At 38.2% G+C, this 17366-nt stretch overlaps 1 protein-coding gene across 6 annotated transcripts; it reads left to right on the top strand.

The window, feature by feature from the left end:
* The first annotated feature begins 96 nt into the window (after positions 1-96).
* glyr1 (glyoxylate reductase 1 homolog (Arabidopsis)) lies at positions 97-16865 on the top strand. 6 transcript variants are annotated; one of them, XM_087242635.1, is made up of 16 exons: positions 97-163; positions 621-657; positions 937-1016; positions 1107-1245; positions 5774-5884; positions 6173-6256; positions 6574-6627; positions 8131-8181; positions 8279-8352; positions 10440-10539; positions 10633-10743; positions 10826-10927; positions 11619-11781; positions 11876-12055; positions 14946-15070; positions 15196-16865. In XM_087242635.1, exons 1-16 carry the CDS (start codon positions 126-128, stop codon positions 15268-15270), a joined length of 1524 nt encoding a protein of 507 aa, XP_087098761.1. In that variant the 5' UTR covers positions 97-125; the 3' UTR covers positions 15271-16865.
* The last annotated feature ends 501 nt before the right edge of the window (positions 16866-17366 follow it).

Raw genomic sequence — 17366 nt, 5'->3', positions numbered from 1 at the left:
GCCTACATTGATCGCGTCGCGTCGTCGTTAGCTTTCGCTCGCTCGCCCGCCCGCAGGGGTAGATGGGTGTAGTGGGTGTGTTCATTCCCTGCATTCAGTGCGACGTTTCTCACTAACAGTTTAAGATGGCGACCGTGCATCTCAGGATCGGGGATCTGGTTTGGTAAGATCACAAACTGAACTTTTCACGCTTATTTTTCAAGTCCGGTTTAAATAATGTTTTGTGCACGTGGAAGACAGATTGTAGTGGCTGCAATAAAGTGTTTTGGCAAACACCGAGCGTATGGCCCAGTTTATGTGTCGTCAAGCCACACTGAGCACTAGGCTTGAGTGAGCTTAGCATACAAGCTAACTGTTACTTTGCCTGTATTTCCAGAGTTAAGCACGTGATGTTGCCGTGTTTAAAGATATATAATGTGTTAATTTTACGTTTAAACGTTTGTCTATATGAATACTGAATATATTAAAGAATGCGTGTTGTTATGAGGGCTGTTCGCTTATGGGGTCGAAACGGGGTTACGCTACACTACAGCTAACGTAGCTTGAATCGTGGAACGAGAGCTTTTAACAGCCCCTAAATCACTAATAACACTCATTTTTACTTTCATTGTGTATTATAGGGGTAAGCTTGGACGCTATCCACCTTGGCCAGGAAAGGTAAGATCTGTTTATGTTAAACTATTGAGTTGAACTTGTGTTGTTTATCCTTGGGTCAGGGCGAAGTCACCGGCTGTTTAAAATGTAGTAGACCGGCTATCTAAGTCTGCAAGTGTTGTTGTTAAATAAACCAAAACAAATGTTCTTTAAAATACGAGTTTTTAATATGTCTGGAAACGTTCTTCTTTGTATGTAGTTCTGAAATGCAGCTATATAAAATGTTAGACTTATTATGGATAATGGTCTATTAATTAACTGTGACACTATATATTTGTACAGGTCGTCAGTCCTCCGAAGGATCTGAAGAAGCCGAGAGGCAAAAAATGTTTCTTCGTCAAGTTTTTTGGAACTGAAGATCAGTGAGTGATTGTTTACCAGCACCCTTGTTTGCTGATGTTTGAGAGGTTAATCTGGGCAGATGTTGACTTTAATATGCTCTGTCCTTTTAGTGCCTGGATAAAGGTAGAGCAGCTGAAGCCTTACCACCCCCACAAAGAGGAGATGATCAAGATAAACAAAGGCAAGCGCTTCCAACAGGCTGTTGATGCGGTTGAGGAGTATCTAAAGAAGGCCAAGGGGAAAGATCAGGTTAGCATGTACCCTAAATGTGGCACGTTTGTATCTGGTGTTAATACCGAAGAACAAATGTCAATACAGCATTAAATAGGGTCTAAAAAACTTTTGAGCGTGAGCAGAGCTACTCGAAACACATTAGATTTTATGGCCCATTTACACTGAGTGGTACAGTAGTGTTTCTACTGCTAAGTGTACCAATGGTACTCTTGGTGGGAGTGATGTACAACAAAGTTTCAGTCAACGTCATTCTCTCTTGAGAAAATGTCAAAGTAAAGCTGTACGGGTTTTTCACACTATTTGAGAAGCACTTCTCGCAAAACAGATGCTTTAAACACAAATACTTGTATATAAATGTTCATTAATACCTTTTTATGAACATGATTTGATTATAACTGCAGATCAATGATGTGAAAAAGCCTACTGTAACGTCTGTGATTTATATAAATAAATAAATGCAACGTATATGAACACATACATACACATATATTGGATGTCAGAAGCGCTTCAATAATCATCAGCTCAAGAAGTTTATTTCAAATATAGATTCAAATATAGAACGCAAAATCGCTTGTGCTTTAGATGTGCTCATAAAAAAAAAACTTTAGGGCACAGGGTAGAATCTGTTATTCTTTGCTTTGTGGCTGGTCATCAAAAAGACAAGGTTTGTTTGAGCTCGGCTCGACCATGGCTCGTTATTATATGTATATATCATTATGGTGTAATATCTCAGCTGTGTATTTAAAACATGGCGGTTCCTTTGTTTTATTCTGGCTTGTTGCATGAGCGATTGACATCTCTGTAAACCAATAGGGATCAGCTGCGTGTCTAGCTCTGCTTTTTGGTACTCTTTTGCCGTGCTATGTACCCTTTGCAGAGGGTACCATCCAAAAAGTCGTACGATATGGTTTCAATAGACAAAGTCTTTTAAGCATAGTTATTTGGACATTTTTAAAAAGGTACCACCAGGAAAAAAATTTAATTATTTATTGCAAATTGACCTGAATAATCATATTTAACCTTGAATATATTTTTTTGTGTGAATTGTATCTATTTATATTTTATATATTTGTTTAAGTCATTTTATTGTAATGCAAATTTGTTTTTGTCATGTAATTTTTATGTATATCCATTAAGCTACGAAATAGCCATTAGTTGCTGATGTGGAAATAAAAATTTAATAAATGTACGATACGGTTTGCTTTTAAGTACCTTTTGACCATGGAAGCGGCAATAAGTGTACCAAACTGTACCATACCACTCAGTGGAAATGGGCCATTAAGCACTCGTGTTGTCATGTGTTTAAACAAACTCCAAATTCAATATACTGAGCAGGCGTGATCATAATTGGATATGCTGTCAGAAAGCACAGCAAACACTGTATCCACACTTTACTGTGTTGAACCAAAATAGATCATGGTTTAGATCATAATTATCATCCACAACCTTTTCATTTGCTTGCTTTCTTGCTCAAAAGCACAATGACTGCATCATCAAAAGTGATGTAAAATATACAGAAACTAGAAAGAAGGGTCTATAAAATCTGTGCACAAGTGTTCATAAGAGTTTTAAATTCATGTAAATAACTGGAGGAAATGGTAATGCCTCTCAGCTGACCACATGTAATCTCTATAAATTCATACTAGCATGGGGTAGAAAAAAAGTGTTTTATTCAGGTCTTTAAACCACCGATTCTGTTCAGTGATTTGTGGTTGTTCAAACATGTAAAGTAGCATGAGTGTCAGTGCCACAGAAGCAGTCAGGGTGAGTGCATTAAAAGTGGATAAGCTCAAATTCTGTACCACATTTTCACCTGTGTTTCCTGTTTTTAGTGCCATCATTAGTGACCAGATTGGCAAACATATTATGTACCAGGCATTACCTATTTGAACTGGCTGATAAGCTGTTTAAGGGGTTGTTTACTAAAATTAATTTTTGTCATTATTTATTCACCCTCATGGTATTACAAACATGCATGACTTGTTCTTAATAGCCATCAAAGCTGTTTAAAAACTGATTTTCTGCAGATGAAAAAGTTATAAAGACATTACAGATGGTTTCAGGATATAGTCAGTTGAAAGGCATCGCTTTACTGCACCTGATGGTTATGTCCATTTAAAATGCGTCTCCTGACATTATTTGTCTGATTTCAAGGATTGAATCTGCATCATGTTACAACTGTTTTTCAAACATGACTCAGTTCACTTGGCATTTACTGTCATATTTAAGACCAAACCTAAATATACAAAACAGCTCTTTTTCTTCTTTTGCGCAGAAATTGCTTAACTTAAAACATGTTTGGTATATGTGCTGATATGTAATTAGTATTTTTATCAGCTGAGAATTACTGAAGCATTTATAAAGCGTGTAGTATTTAAAGGGCACCTATAGTGAAAAATATACTTTTCAAGCTGTTTGGACAGACATTTGTGTAGATATAGTGTATGAACCGTCATATTGGGGTGATATAAACACACCCAGTCCTTTTTTATTTTATTTAACAACATAAAAACGGTGGACCACTTGGAGCGGTTTTCAGACCGACCGCAACTTGACGTAGGAGTGTGGTCACCCCGCCCACCGAATTGATTGACAGCTTCGTGTAGTAACATGTCGCGGTAGTCATGTGTATAATCATACCAACAAGACCAGACATGCGCAAAGCAATCGGGAATAAAAGGTCTGTTCAGTTCGCTAGGATCAACAATCTTCATCAAATGTGATCAAGAGTAAGTTTCACATATTTAAAATGTTTTGAAGGGTCACGAAACACCAAAACACATTTTTTGAGCTGTTGACAGTCGTATATGTGTCCCACACTGCTAAAAACACTTAGGACACCTATATTTCACTAAAAAGTGTAAATTGGTTGTTTTTGCGTCATTTTAAGCAAATTCGTACTTCCGGTTTGAAACGAATTTTTGAAGCTGCGTCACGGTCATGACATGATAGCGTTGTATTCCAGCGTGCAGACTGGAGGCCTGTGCCATAGTGTGTCTTATTATGTCTTGCAGTGTGATGCATTAATGCATGAGTAAGGCTTGGTTCAAACCAATCAGCGCGCTCTATTGTGCAACTTCATTAATATTCATTACTGTCACCGTGTTTACAGGACAGAGACGCCACATTGTATTGGCAAATAATCGTGAAGTATTGCTTTTATAATTTGCTGCCGTTAAGTTTTGTTTTCATTTTCTCTCTGTGAGAGCGCAGCTGGCGTCACGTGTGGATTAACAGTGTACGCGACGCTCGACAACAAAAACTTGCGTGTCTAAGGAGGATTATTGTTTACCTGAGAGCTGTTCTCATCTGCAAACGCCGAGATCCGGATTCGCTTGTAGTATTCTCTTAATAAAGACGCGGCTCTAGTTGCTGGTGATTGTCCTGTCTCTACAGATTTGGTAAGTGAGCGACCAGTGCTCTTAGTTAACTTAGTTCGATACGAACAAACTGAATAAACAATTGCACCGAGTGTAAACATGTTAGCACCACAACCAAACTTTAACCTCGTGTAGGGTTTTTACCGCATTTAGTGACCGGAATAACACACGCGGCTTTCTGACACTACCTGCCGTGTGCATCTAAGTTTCCGGGAAATGCGGAGGTTTTTTTCTCTCCTTCGCCGTGCGGTATCAAACATTGCATGAAAAATACACGCTTGGAGCAGTTCCTCGAATCAAATATCTCATTTGTCGCGAGGGGCGTGAATGAATTCCCTGAATGAAAGAGCCAAACTGCAGTTAAAGTCCAACATTTAATAATTTGGCAAATAATTCGACTACAGATGTCCATGTAGGTTAAACACCATCACTTTCTCCTGTGTGTGTGTGTATTTTGACTCTGAAACTCGCGCGTGCCCAAATAGACACTCCCACACCCTCCCACTTTAGTTCCTCCGACACTCCCCCCTAAACAGAGCTAGACACGCCCACTTTTCTGACTTTTTCCAAGGTAGAGGTGTGAAAACACCCTGCTGAAACGAGGCGTTTCGTGGCCCTTTAAAACAGTGCACGTGGGCAATGAATTACAGCGATTTACTTCAGCTTTACTTCAAAAGCGCAGCCGCCTGTCATAACAATTATAAAGGAAGATGCTTCAATCCCTTAAAGTACTCGCCTTAAAGGCGCAGTATGACAAAACAGCCCCCTGGTGGAAAAATATATAAAAGAGAATCTTGTAAAAGGTATAAGGAAAAATCTGATGGGTGTTTTGAGCTAAAACTTTACATACACATTCTGGAGACACAAAACACATATTAAATCTGAAAAAAGGGGTAACCTATGTGCCCTTTAAAATGCCACAAAAATTCCTCAAGCATGCAAATATTTTCATCATTACTTTGATGAGAAAATCAGGAATGCTTTACCATTTGATTATTCTTGTGATACAAAGTGTCTATTTTGTGATTTATGTCCAGTTTTTTGGTTTATACATAGTTAAAGATTGCATTTTCTGTGAACCAAGGTTACGTGATCAAGTAAAAATGTTGTACTCATTAACGTTATTGAATAATAAACTCTTGTTGTATTTGTTTGTTTTACAGTCACACTCTGATGACAAAAGCAAGTCTGATAAAGGTCGGAAAGCAGCTAAACCAATGAAGATCATTGAAGAGGATGATGAAGATGCCTTTAAGGGTGGCTCATCAGATAAGGTTGGAACATAATGCTTTAACCATTAAACGACGTTGTGAAGGGCAAGGGTTAGGTCATAACCTGACACACTTTTTTTTGTTTTGGTCAAGTCCTATGAAAAGACCATTTGATGTTGCACCTGCTTTGGAGTCAGGTTACAGTTTTTCAAGCGGGACCCACCCCACAGTGTGACCAGCGTATCCGTCTGTCAGAATTTTGCCTGGGTTGCAATGCTGCTTTTTAAGGCTTTGTTTAATGAGATAAAGCCATTCTGTACACATGGTGAATGTGTCTCTTTTTCACTTAAGGAACAGACTGATTCTGACCCAGAGCCATCCTCTGTTCAACGGCTGGTCGCTGGAACAGTGTCAGGATTCAAATGGGATAGCAGTGTAGGTTAAATTCACGGTTTATTTCTGCACCTTTATGGGGTTCTGCACATAATATGCCTGCTTTAAGTTAGCAGCAAGACTTATTCAGGGCTAGATAGATGCAGTTAAGTCTTGTCACACAGCTGTGTGTTTTCATAGCAGCTGCACAAATGGAGTCGCTAGTGTTAAACACCTTTTTTTCAGAATGCAAGTCACTTTGACCTTTTATTTAGTCACACCTCCCACCATGTTACTGTAATTAGCTGGGGATTAAACTACTGTCAGTTCAGGAAGTCTCTTTGGAGAATAGTTTCCAATTTAACTCTCTTCCATTATAGCCAGTAAAGGATGACCCACATTTTCATCACTTTCTGCTCAGCCAGTCTGAGAAGGTAAGGAGACATTTTGCTGGGATCCTGAATGATTTTTCTAGTTAGTGCAACCTTACCCCCTGTCTCTTGCACAGTGGCTGCTCTAATAATCTCTGAATAATTCCCTCCCTCGAACTGCTTCTGGCGATGCTAGTTGGCCGAATCTGCAGCATGGCAGTTGTTGCGTAAAAGAACTGATAATGTTGAGCTTGTTGGTCAATCCTCTGAGATCATGAGCTGATGTGTACGCAACTGTACTGTTAATAAATATTTTTGGCTATGTTTTTTTTTTTGTTCAGTCATGTTTAAAGGGTCTTTGTCTTGGCTTTGGTCAGAGTCTAAAATTAACGCTTATTTTACTTTCGAATCTCCATGTTTTCAATGCTTGCTGTCAGGATTTGGTTTTAGGTTTGATTGCTAAAAATGCAGCTGTATCATCACAGAAAAAGTAAAATAATAAAAAAAATTTTTAAATGGATTTAATCAGTTTTTCTATACAATTAAACTAGTTTTTTTCACAACATCACTGGCCCCAAAACTTTGAACGGTTGTTTGAATTCAAAAACATTTTGACTTAAGCTGAACTCAGTGTAAGAGCTGAAACCCCCCTTAAAATAATTATAAATGCTGTATTATATATATATATACTATAAATACTAATAATTTTTTTTATAAATATATTTTTCATATAAAAATTAAATAATATTTTTTTTCAGTGCAGCTGTGAGCTGTTTTTTTCTGTGGATACAATTATGGATGTACAAAAATGTGCAGTAAAATTATTTATGCCCACAGATGTGGCAAAATGTTAATTTTGGACTCTGGCTGTTGTTGTACAATTTCGTTACATGCTAGTGTGTCTAAATAACTGATTGGATTTGGGGCGAAAGGTGCTTTCAGCCAGCAGAGATGCTCCAACCAAGATACTATTGTACTTCTGTTTATGTTACAGTTTTACTAGCAAACTGTTTAATCAACTCTTCTTTTCCTCTTAGCACTTCCTCTTCAGAGGAACATTTCCTTCTTGCTTGTCTTCTTACCCTTTTGCTTTCAGGCGCCACAGTCAGAAACAAATTGATCTCAAAATTATCTCCAAAAAGACCACGCTTGGATTTTAATTGCCTGAGGCTTTTCTGAAAAATGTTCATGTAGGCTGTGTCAGCCTTTTTCTTGCCCCATTCAAGTTTCAGTTAAACTGAAACCGAGCATCTGGCTGAGCATGATAACTTGATTTTCGGTTCCTAACCCTGGCTTCGCCCCTGGCAGTATGATATGGGGTTATGAGCCATCTAACAATACAGCAACGAATAATATAAGTGGCGTCTTTAAAAGAATCTGCCAGAGCAATGACTAACTTGTACTTGCGTTTGTGACTGTTGGGCCCAAAGGTTTCCACCTGGTTTCCCTCCCTTGTGTTTTTCACATTGATGTGAATCTAAGACTCTTCGAGTTCGTTTTGCTGTTCTTATCTAAAATGTGCCTGTTGAATTGATTGTTTTACAAGAAAATCTCTTTTTCTTACAGCCAGCTTCATCAATGGAGCCCATCACCAAACGCTTAAAGATAATCGAGGAGGTGAGTGCTGCCTTGAAGTTCACAGTCACATCCTCATCTCTGTCTCAATTAGCATTGTTTATTTATTGTAATATCTATCTGCTTTCTCAATACAAAGGACACCAGATCAACATCTATTCAGGCAGCAGACAGCACAGCCATCAACGGCAGCATCACACCCACTGACAAAAGGTAATCAAGAACTGTGGAGTTATTTAAGATCATTTTAATTTTAAGAACATTTTTAGAGGTTAAACATTTATGGTTAAATCCTTTTTGTAAAAAAAAAAAAAAAAAAAAAAGACATTTCTCTTTTTTTTTTTTTTTTTTTTTTTTTGAGTCTTAACACAACCACTGAAAGCAGTCTGAGGAACACGACTTTCTTAAAGGGTCATGCAACCCCCCTCTTTCAGTTCACGTTCACCACAGAATATTTAGGAAAAAAATGCTCTGTGATGGGTGTGGAGCTGTCATTTGGCACAAAATCAGACAAAAAAAATCCGACACAAAACGTGAGGAGACCCTTGATTTTTTTTTTGTTTAAAAAGTTAAAATGCAAAGAAATAAACATTAAGCAATTTAATGCCCTGCGAAATATGATAAGCTATTCGTAATTTCATATATAGGCTACACACAACCACAATTTGATATTATTATAATCATGTTTATATAAACTATAAATGAGAACTACTCTCCTTCTGAATCCCTGGGTCTGAACACAGACACAGTGGATAGCTGTGCAGCAGGTTTCTTTGCCAATCTATTTCAACCATTAGCCCTGCTGGTAATCAGGAGATTGTAAACATAGGCGAACACAGCAGCAAGGAAATGTGATGTGTATGAATGATAACAAGCTCAACTGATAAAAGTCAAAGTCTGCGATTCTCCAATTTTCATACAGCTCTCTCAACAAAAATACTTGCTCCACACAAGCAGCTTGGCTGTATCGGTAGCCCAGACAGCATCGCAGGTAAAGCCATGCAACAAAAACGCCGTGGATCATGGAAACAAAGGCTGCGTCCAAAACGGCCTACTGCTTAGTAGGGACTGCATTTGAATCTAAACGTACTACTCGGCCGTTAGAAAAGTATGTTCTATACAGTATGAATGTACAAAGTATGAATGGAATTCAGACATACTACATCCGCCATTTTATCATGGTCATGTGACCTACCTGCGTCAGTTCATGAATTGGGGCATCATGGGATAGCGTAGCATGCATGGGATACGCGCTTCAGGATCTCGCCGGAAGTAGCAAGTCATCAGGGTACTTCTCGCATACTGACTTTTTGAATTCTATGAACTCGGATGTACTACTCGGCTTGCATACTGATTTTAGAGTACTATATGAAATTGAAGTGTAAGGTTTTAGATGCAGCAAAACATGTCTGACCCTTCTTAAATGGTTAAATGCTGCATGCCCTGTACAGCTGCAGTCTCACAGCTTGGTAGATCTGTCATCATCAGAAAGTACATGCATAGTACATAGGATAAAAAAACCTAAATATGAATAATAATGAGAAACTGACAAGTCATCTTAGAACAGGCAGACGAGCGATGCGTCACTGATTTTGATCCCGCCCCAAAAATTATTTTACACTCGTAAGATGAAGTTAGCTGACAAAAGTTTATCCACAATTAAAGCTAACAGGTGCTAACATTGTCTAAATTGATGCTTAACACACACATCTGTTAAAATCTTTAAAAAAAAAAAAAGAAAAAGTCCCCCAAGATTTTTTTTTTTTTCTAGAGATGATCCAATAGAGACAGGAATTGTATTTTTTTGCTTGACTGGTGATCGACTGGTCATCTGGCTGATTTCAACCAGTCCTTTCTTTCAGCAGCTGCGTGTCTGAGTCACCATAGTCGTGCGCACACACACAGCCGCATTCAAACATTATCGCCATGAACCTTTTGAAATCTTTGGAGGGATAAAGCATCAGTCCACACAAATGCTTTACCAGAACTAGATAAAGCACAATCTGAAAAACTGGTCCATCTATAAAACAACAATATAAAACTATACAATTATTAAACAAGATGTATTATAAGCATATGCTGATCCATGGATTTTTGTGAAATGAGAATACATATGTTGTTAGTGCACTGTGTTGTGCTGAACAGTGCTTTTTTACACTAAGTAATGCCTGTTCTTTTCAGTGAATAAGGGGAAAAACTGTTGCTGGATTATTCTGATTTTGACATTGTTCCTTTTCAATTAGACGCCTCACTTGGTAACACTAGTTATACCTGTAGTGTTTGTTTTTATTTTTTAACAGGATAGGTTTCCTTGGACTAGGACTGATGGGGAGTGGCGTGGTTTCTAATTTGTTGAAGATGGGGCATGTTGTCACTGTTTGGAATCGCACAGCAGAAAAGGTACTATCAAATTCAGTGTTTATGTGTTTGGTTGTGAAGTTTCAGCAGGTGTGTGGAAGATTTTTAATTATGTTTGTTTTTTTCATTCTGCAGTGTGATTTGTTCATTCAAGAAGGTGCTAGATTAGGACGAACGCCTGCTGAAGTCGTGTCCATGTGCGACATCACATTTTCTTGTGTATCAGACCCAAAAGCTGCCAGAGATGTAGGTTGACATTTTGATATTAACTTGGTGTTTAAATCTGTTTCTTTCTTTGTTTTTCATATACAGTACGTTTTCTGTTCAGCTTGTGTTAGGTCCAAGTGGAGTTTTGCAGGGAATCAGACCAGGCAAATGTTACGTGGAGATGTCCACCGTTGATCCAGAAACCATCACAGAGCTCTCACAGGTAACCAGTTTCATCTCTCTGTGTCTGCCATGATTGGATGAAAGATCCCAGTAGGTGCTTTTGAGCCGGGTAGTTATAGGAACTAGCCACCATGCTGGTCTCCTGAGAACTAAACTTTCCCCCTAGCCTTTTTCTCCTATCATTCACTTTTTTACTCGAGTGAGTTATACAGGTCAACATCTAGTTAGTCATTCAACAAATTTAAGGAGGATGGAGGACACTTTAAAGTACTAGGACATGCAACATGCATTCATTCAAACTGTACTCTGTCACTTCCTGTTAGATTCAAGCAGTAAACAAAGCAGCTTTTACATAACATTTTCATAGTATTTTTCACCACTGAAGGATTCACTCATGCAAATATGTTTAATATTCAGCAAATTGACAGCCGGCTTCTTTGTATTCCCTCTTGACTTGGCATTGTTTTCTTAGTTGACGCTGATTCAGGCAATTCAGCCCATTGAAAGGCAACATGCGGAACACCCCAAACAAAAAACTAGCCTCACAGATTCTCACTGACAGTCCATTGCTGACCAAAAATGGACTGTCCTGGCGTTTATACCCAAATAGGAACTTATTTAGTCTCTCTGAAGTTTCTGTGATGTAAACATGCCAAAAAGTGGGTATTTTGAGATGACTTGGAACATTTGGTACCAAATGGAAACAGCCTAAAGTTTAACTGAATCTTCAGGTCATCACATCCAGAGGGGGAAGATTCCTAGAAGCTCCCGTTTCAGGCAGCCAGCAGCTTTCCAATGATGGCATGCTGGTAATTGTTGCCGCTGGAGATCGCAGTGTTTATGAAGACTGTAGCAGCTGCTTCCAGGCAATGGGAAAGACCTCTTTCTTTATAGGTACTACCAGCTTTCATCCTGTGTTTGTGTGTGTGTTTGTGTGTGTGCATGCGCGCGTGTGTGTGTAACTTTTTTTTCTCATCCATCAAAGCAGGGGAAGCAGGAAATGCTGCAAGAATGATGCTCATACTTAACATGGTTCAAGGCAGTTTTATGGCGACCATCGCTGAGGGATTGACCTTGGCGCAGGCCACGGGACAGTCACAACAAACATTCTTGGATATCCTTTGCCAAGGACAAATGGCAAGCACATTCGTGGACCAGAAATGCCAGAGTATGTTTACCTTTTTTTTTTTCTAGATTCGTAGTTGTCACCAAATTGTTGCTTAATGAATTAGACGTTGCAATATTTTATATATAAACAAACAAATGGACATGAGCTCAGTTTTAGGTGATGTTAAAGTTATGTCACTAAAATTTAAGCTGATTGTGGAGCCTCTGTCATTTTATCTAACGCTTAAGGTTGTACTCGCACTAGGCACGGTTGTCTTGAACTATGCCCACGTGCGATTGTCCCACCTCCCCCTTGGCCCACACTCGCATTGCATGTTTTGCCTTCCGAGCCTGAGCACACTTGCATCATTAATGAAGCGACTGTTCATTTCAACAGAAAAGAAGCAATCTCTGAACAGTGTTGATTGCTTTATTTGTATTGTTTTGAATTATTTTAAGTCATTTGGGATGCAATGACACAGGTAAATTTTTTGCTGAACAGATCCACCACTTTTGACGCTCATAAATGTTCATGAAAATCATTGTGCTGCACGTATTAGGGGGTTTGCTGAAGGTGGCAAGCTGACTTACAGTGGGGCGTTTTTTGATAAACTATGATAGTTTGTGTTCACTGAAAAGTAAAAAGGATTAATAAACCCATATGAAACAGTCCTTTAAAAGTGACGCCGCGTCTTCAGTTTCAAGCTCATGGGGGCTTTACACACACACTACAAGTGTACCATGCCAAAACCCAACCGAACCACGCTCTGGCACACCTCCTCCAACCAGGCCAGGGTTTTGGAGCACACACACTTTTCATATGAACAGGGAAATTGGGTTCAAATGTGCTTGCGCATGGTTCAGATAGCCTAGTGCAGTGGTGTCCAAAGTCGGTCATGGAGGGTCGGTGTCCTGCAGATATTAGCTCCAGCTTGCCTCAACACACCTGTACGGATGTTTCTAGAAAGCATAGTAGGAGCTTGATTAGTTAGCTCAGATTTGTCTGATTGGGTTGGAACTAAACTTTGCAAGACACTGGCCCTCCAGGATCGAGTATGGGCATGCCTGGCCTAGTGTAAGTAAACTCAAAGCTTTGTTGGTGTCTGAGCTCTAGGGTCCGTTCTTCGTAGCTTGCTTAAATGATCTATGATGATTTGGCAAATCCTGGATCTTTTAATCTTGATAACTGATTTCTGGCTAATTTGGTTCTTCAAACAACTTCGTGAATCAGGTTAAAATGTCTGAATGAACTGATCTGAGATCGCTGCTTGTTGTGAAGGACAGATCTATCGATCCTCGAAGTCATGATCAGCAATGCTACGATTGGCTGGCAGCACAGCAGCGTAATGACATCATCTGATTAATATTCAATTATCCATGTGAGCAAAATTGCATCAAATTAGCAGTAAATGGTTTGTTTAATATGATGCGCAATAACTTTACACCTTATTGTGGGCTGCAGGATTGGCCCTTTCATGTGTCAAGAGCAATTTAGTTTTACAGTTAGTGCGGATTTTCCTTATTATAGTAGCCATGTAGTATTATTGTAGCCGGTTTTTTAATCGGTTTAAAGAATAACTGGATGTTTACAAAAACATTTTGATATTGGTAACGGCGTCTGCAACTTTTACAAAGCAACAAATCACTGTCATATTAACTGTCAAAACATGTTTTTGACTGCATAAATGTATTATTGCTTTTAAAAAAAGTCACATATTGTGCATGTCTATGATCATAAACCAATTGAACTAAAGCGATCCAAAAAGTTCATATCAATAAGTTTTCTCTTTGCACCACCAGGAGTGCAGATTGCATAAGTTTTATTAATGTGTGTGGTGTGTATGTATGTATGTATGTATGTATGGTATGTATGCATGCATGTATGTATGCATGTACACACACACATATATTTAACTTATTTTATTAATAACTATAATTGTATATCTTAACTTTATATAAAGATCCAGGATCTGCCAAATCATCTTGGATCATTTAAGCGAGCTATGAAGAACGGACCCCAGAGCTCAGACACCAACAAAACTTTGGGTGTACTTACGCTAGGCCATGCATGTCCAAACTCGGTCCTGGGGGTCCAGTGTCTTGCTAAATTTAGTTCCAACCCAATCAAACACATCTGGGCTAGCTAATCAAGCTCCTACAATCCTACTATTCATTACGGAGTGCAGATTGCATAAGTTTTATTTATTTATATATATATATATATATATATATATATATATATATATATATATATAGAGTTAAATATTTACTATTTTCCCCTAGTGTATATAACTACTGCTGTAAGAAATTATCAGAACTCGGTACATACTTTCTGTATTATCTTTGCTTGAATTGACCTAATCTAATCCTGTTTATATGAATTGAACCTGGTCCGGACCAGGTTTGAGCTACCCGAACTGTTGCTATGACAACAACTCTCGGATCAGTTTTAAAGAACGAAATGATCCTGGGTCGTGTCAAATCGTCAATAACCAAATCCAGCTATCTGAGTAATCCACGTATGAACAACGGACCCCAGGTCTCTCTTTTACTAAGCGTTTACTTTTTGAAAAGTACAGATGGTTTTGAAGAAGTTGTCCAAATTGTTTCACAGCTGCACTTCCAGAAAAGGGATGGGGCAAGATGGCACACATTCACTAATAACATGAAAGACATTTTCATTCTACATCAAAGTTCGTATTAGGACATTTACTAAAGTGCAAATTAAAAGAATGTGTGACCTATAAAATTAATAAGTTTAAGTTGGAAATGCCTTTTGCATCCTCCTGTAGTTCATCATTTTTTACACAGTGCCACTTTGGTTTCAGTGCAGTCACGTACTGTAGGGATTTTCAGAGGGTCATTGTAGTACTGTTGCAGATCTGCTATATAAACCATTTTGTAACCATTAAAGAACTAGAATTGATGAATATTTATTTTATTTTATTCAGATATTTTGCAGGGCAACTTCAAACCTGATTACTACCTAAAGCATATTCAGAAAGATCTGAGATTAGCCATTTCAATGGGAGATTCTGTTAACCATCCAACACCAATGGCAGCTGCTGCAAATGAGGTAAGAAAGCATGTGGTGAAAACATTTGCACAGTGGAAACATAAAATAAACCTAAAAAACAATAGCACTATTAAATATTACAATGTCTTTTTAGAAATAATGCATTACTTGACTCTCTTCTGCAGGTATACAAGAGAGCAAAAGCATTGGACCAGTCGGACAATGACATGTCTGCAGTCTACAGAGCTTACATCCACTAATCCCGTAGATGTGCTCCACATCCCGGACCACAAACCTCACCGTCTTTGTTCCTGTCCCTCTTGTCTTTTTCTCTCCTCTGCTGATGAATTTTGTTGGGCACCAGTGATCCGTTTTTTTCCCATGTATAATGGGATCTCTTTAGCAGCCTAATCTGAGCATTGCACTGACTGTAATATTGCTGCACGCCTGCTCAACGGGAGGGTATTAAACTCCCCAGCGAATGATTCTTTTGTGATAGAGCGTGCAGTGTATTATATCCACATTTTGTTAAGGCTACTGCATACGATGCAGTGTTGTTTGAAGAGGCCAGGGTTTTATTTATCGCTCATATCTTTACAAGTGAATTCCCTCATTGTCATTTTTGATGCTTTTTTTTTTCTCAGTCTGTAAAGTTATGAACTTTTGATCGCTAACCGGCTTGAGGAACACAATGAAAGAAGCCACTGCATTGCCTTAATACCCGTATAAGATAGATGTATTTATTTATTTTATCTTGAAAGATCACCATCATGCAAGGGGCAATTTGGCCGTATGTTTTATTTTCCAGTTGTTCATTAATGTTTATTTTTTGAATGCCTTATCAGAAATGCATTGTTCTTTTAAGTTGACTGTGTATGAATCACACAGAAGATCCTGAAAGGATTTGTCACTCACAGTGGATTTATTGAATCTTGACTGTCACTTCAGTAATAGGATTTCCGTTTTCCAGCTTGACTACTTTAGAGTCAGATTTTCATCGCTGCATTTAAATCCGTCAAAGTGGGCTGTAAAAAAAAGAAACTTGTATGAAGTCATTTTATTTTGCTTTATTTGAAGACTTTTAAATTGGACTTGTAATGTTTTGTGCGAGTCAGCTGGCAGTGTGATCTCTTTATTTTGTTTAAAGACTAATAGACCTGTACTTTTTTGCTTTAATTACCATTATGACTCAAAGTAAAAAAAAAAATCAAGTCGGAAGCTGAAGTGTTTTTCCATTTTATCCTTAAATTATGATCAAGTTTGTTCATTTTAAGTGTACACCATCATGGTGTATAATTGGTCATTTCGGTATTTTTATCTTAAAACAAAAACAGGGTGATTCTTTTCTACAAATTGTTCTGCCAAAAAAAAAAAACAGTTGAGGACTTTGAAGTGCTTGATCTTGGACAAGATAAATTTGTGATTACTAAGGACTGTAAGATTCAGATGTTTTGCGTGTGTGTGTGTGTGTGTGTGTGTGTGTGTGTGTATATATCCCAATCAAAGGGTTTGGTTCTTTCAATACATGGAAAAATAACATTTTCATTTGGACTCTACTGACGTGATTAATCATCTGGTGTCTTAATAATGTAGGCTGTTCTTTTGTCTTAGCTGATGGGTTTATTTACTGTAAATGGTTTTTGTTATGTTTATTCTTTTGTGGCTTAAATAGAGTTGGTTATGAGATATTGACGACTTGATTCCAGTTGTGCAAGGAAGGTATTGGTGTTTTAATTGGAGATATTTATAATTTCATGTAAATGTGAAATTTCATTCTTGTTTTTTTCTTGTCTGTTTTTTTTTTTTTTTTTTGTGCGGTCAACTGAACCCTCTGAATAAACACACCGAATGTCCAGCTTGTTCATTTTTACATCTCCTGTATATTGTTGTTGTTTTATGAGTTCATTATGTTTAAATTAAAGACAAAATGTACAGTTTTTCTGTCCACATCAAATTACATTTACATGAGTATTTTATATACATAAAACACATGAAAATACAACAAAAGTTTTGCATGCTTTAGATCAGATGTGTGCAAACTCAGGCCTGGAGGACCGGTGTCCTGCAAAGTTTAGCTCCAACCCAAACAACCAACTCCAACCCAAGCTCTCACAAAGTTTTCTAGAAACATACGTGCAGGAGTTTTGAGGCAAGTTGGAGCTAAAATCTAAAATGTAAATGGTATTATACCCAACAATTTGTGGTTACACTTGGTCTCAAACTCAATTCCTGGAGGGCCACAACTCCAACCACCAACTCGCAGCTTTTCTAGTAGTCTTGAACACCTTCGTTATTTGGATCAGCTGTGTTTGCTTGGGGTTGAGCAAAACTGCAGAGCTGCGACCCTCCAGGATTG

This window comes from Danio rerio, chromosome 3 (assembly GCF_052040795.2).
Source record: "Danio rerio strain M-AB ecotype USA chromosome 3, GRCz13ab, whole genome shotgun sequence".
Classification (NCBI taxonomy): domain Eukaryota; kingdom Metazoa; phylum Chordata; class Actinopteri; order Cypriniformes; family Danionidae; genus Danio; species Danio rerio.
Note: the sequence above shows the minus strand (reverse complement) of the source record. Positions and strands in the feature narration are given on the sequence as shown.

Coding starts and splice junctions, on each gene's coding strand:
- glyr1 (XM_087242634.1), top strand. CDS start 126: ATGGCGACCGTGCATCTCAGGATCGGGGATCTGGTTTG. Junction 8,182..8,278: donor GCTTAAAGATAATCGAGGAG/GTGAGTGCTGCC, acceptor CTCAATACAAAG/GACACCAGATCAACATCTAT. Junction 10,744..10,825: donor ACCCAAAAGCTGCCAGAGAT/GTAGGTTGACAT, acceptor TTTTCTGTTCAG/CTTGTGTTAGGTCCAAGTGG.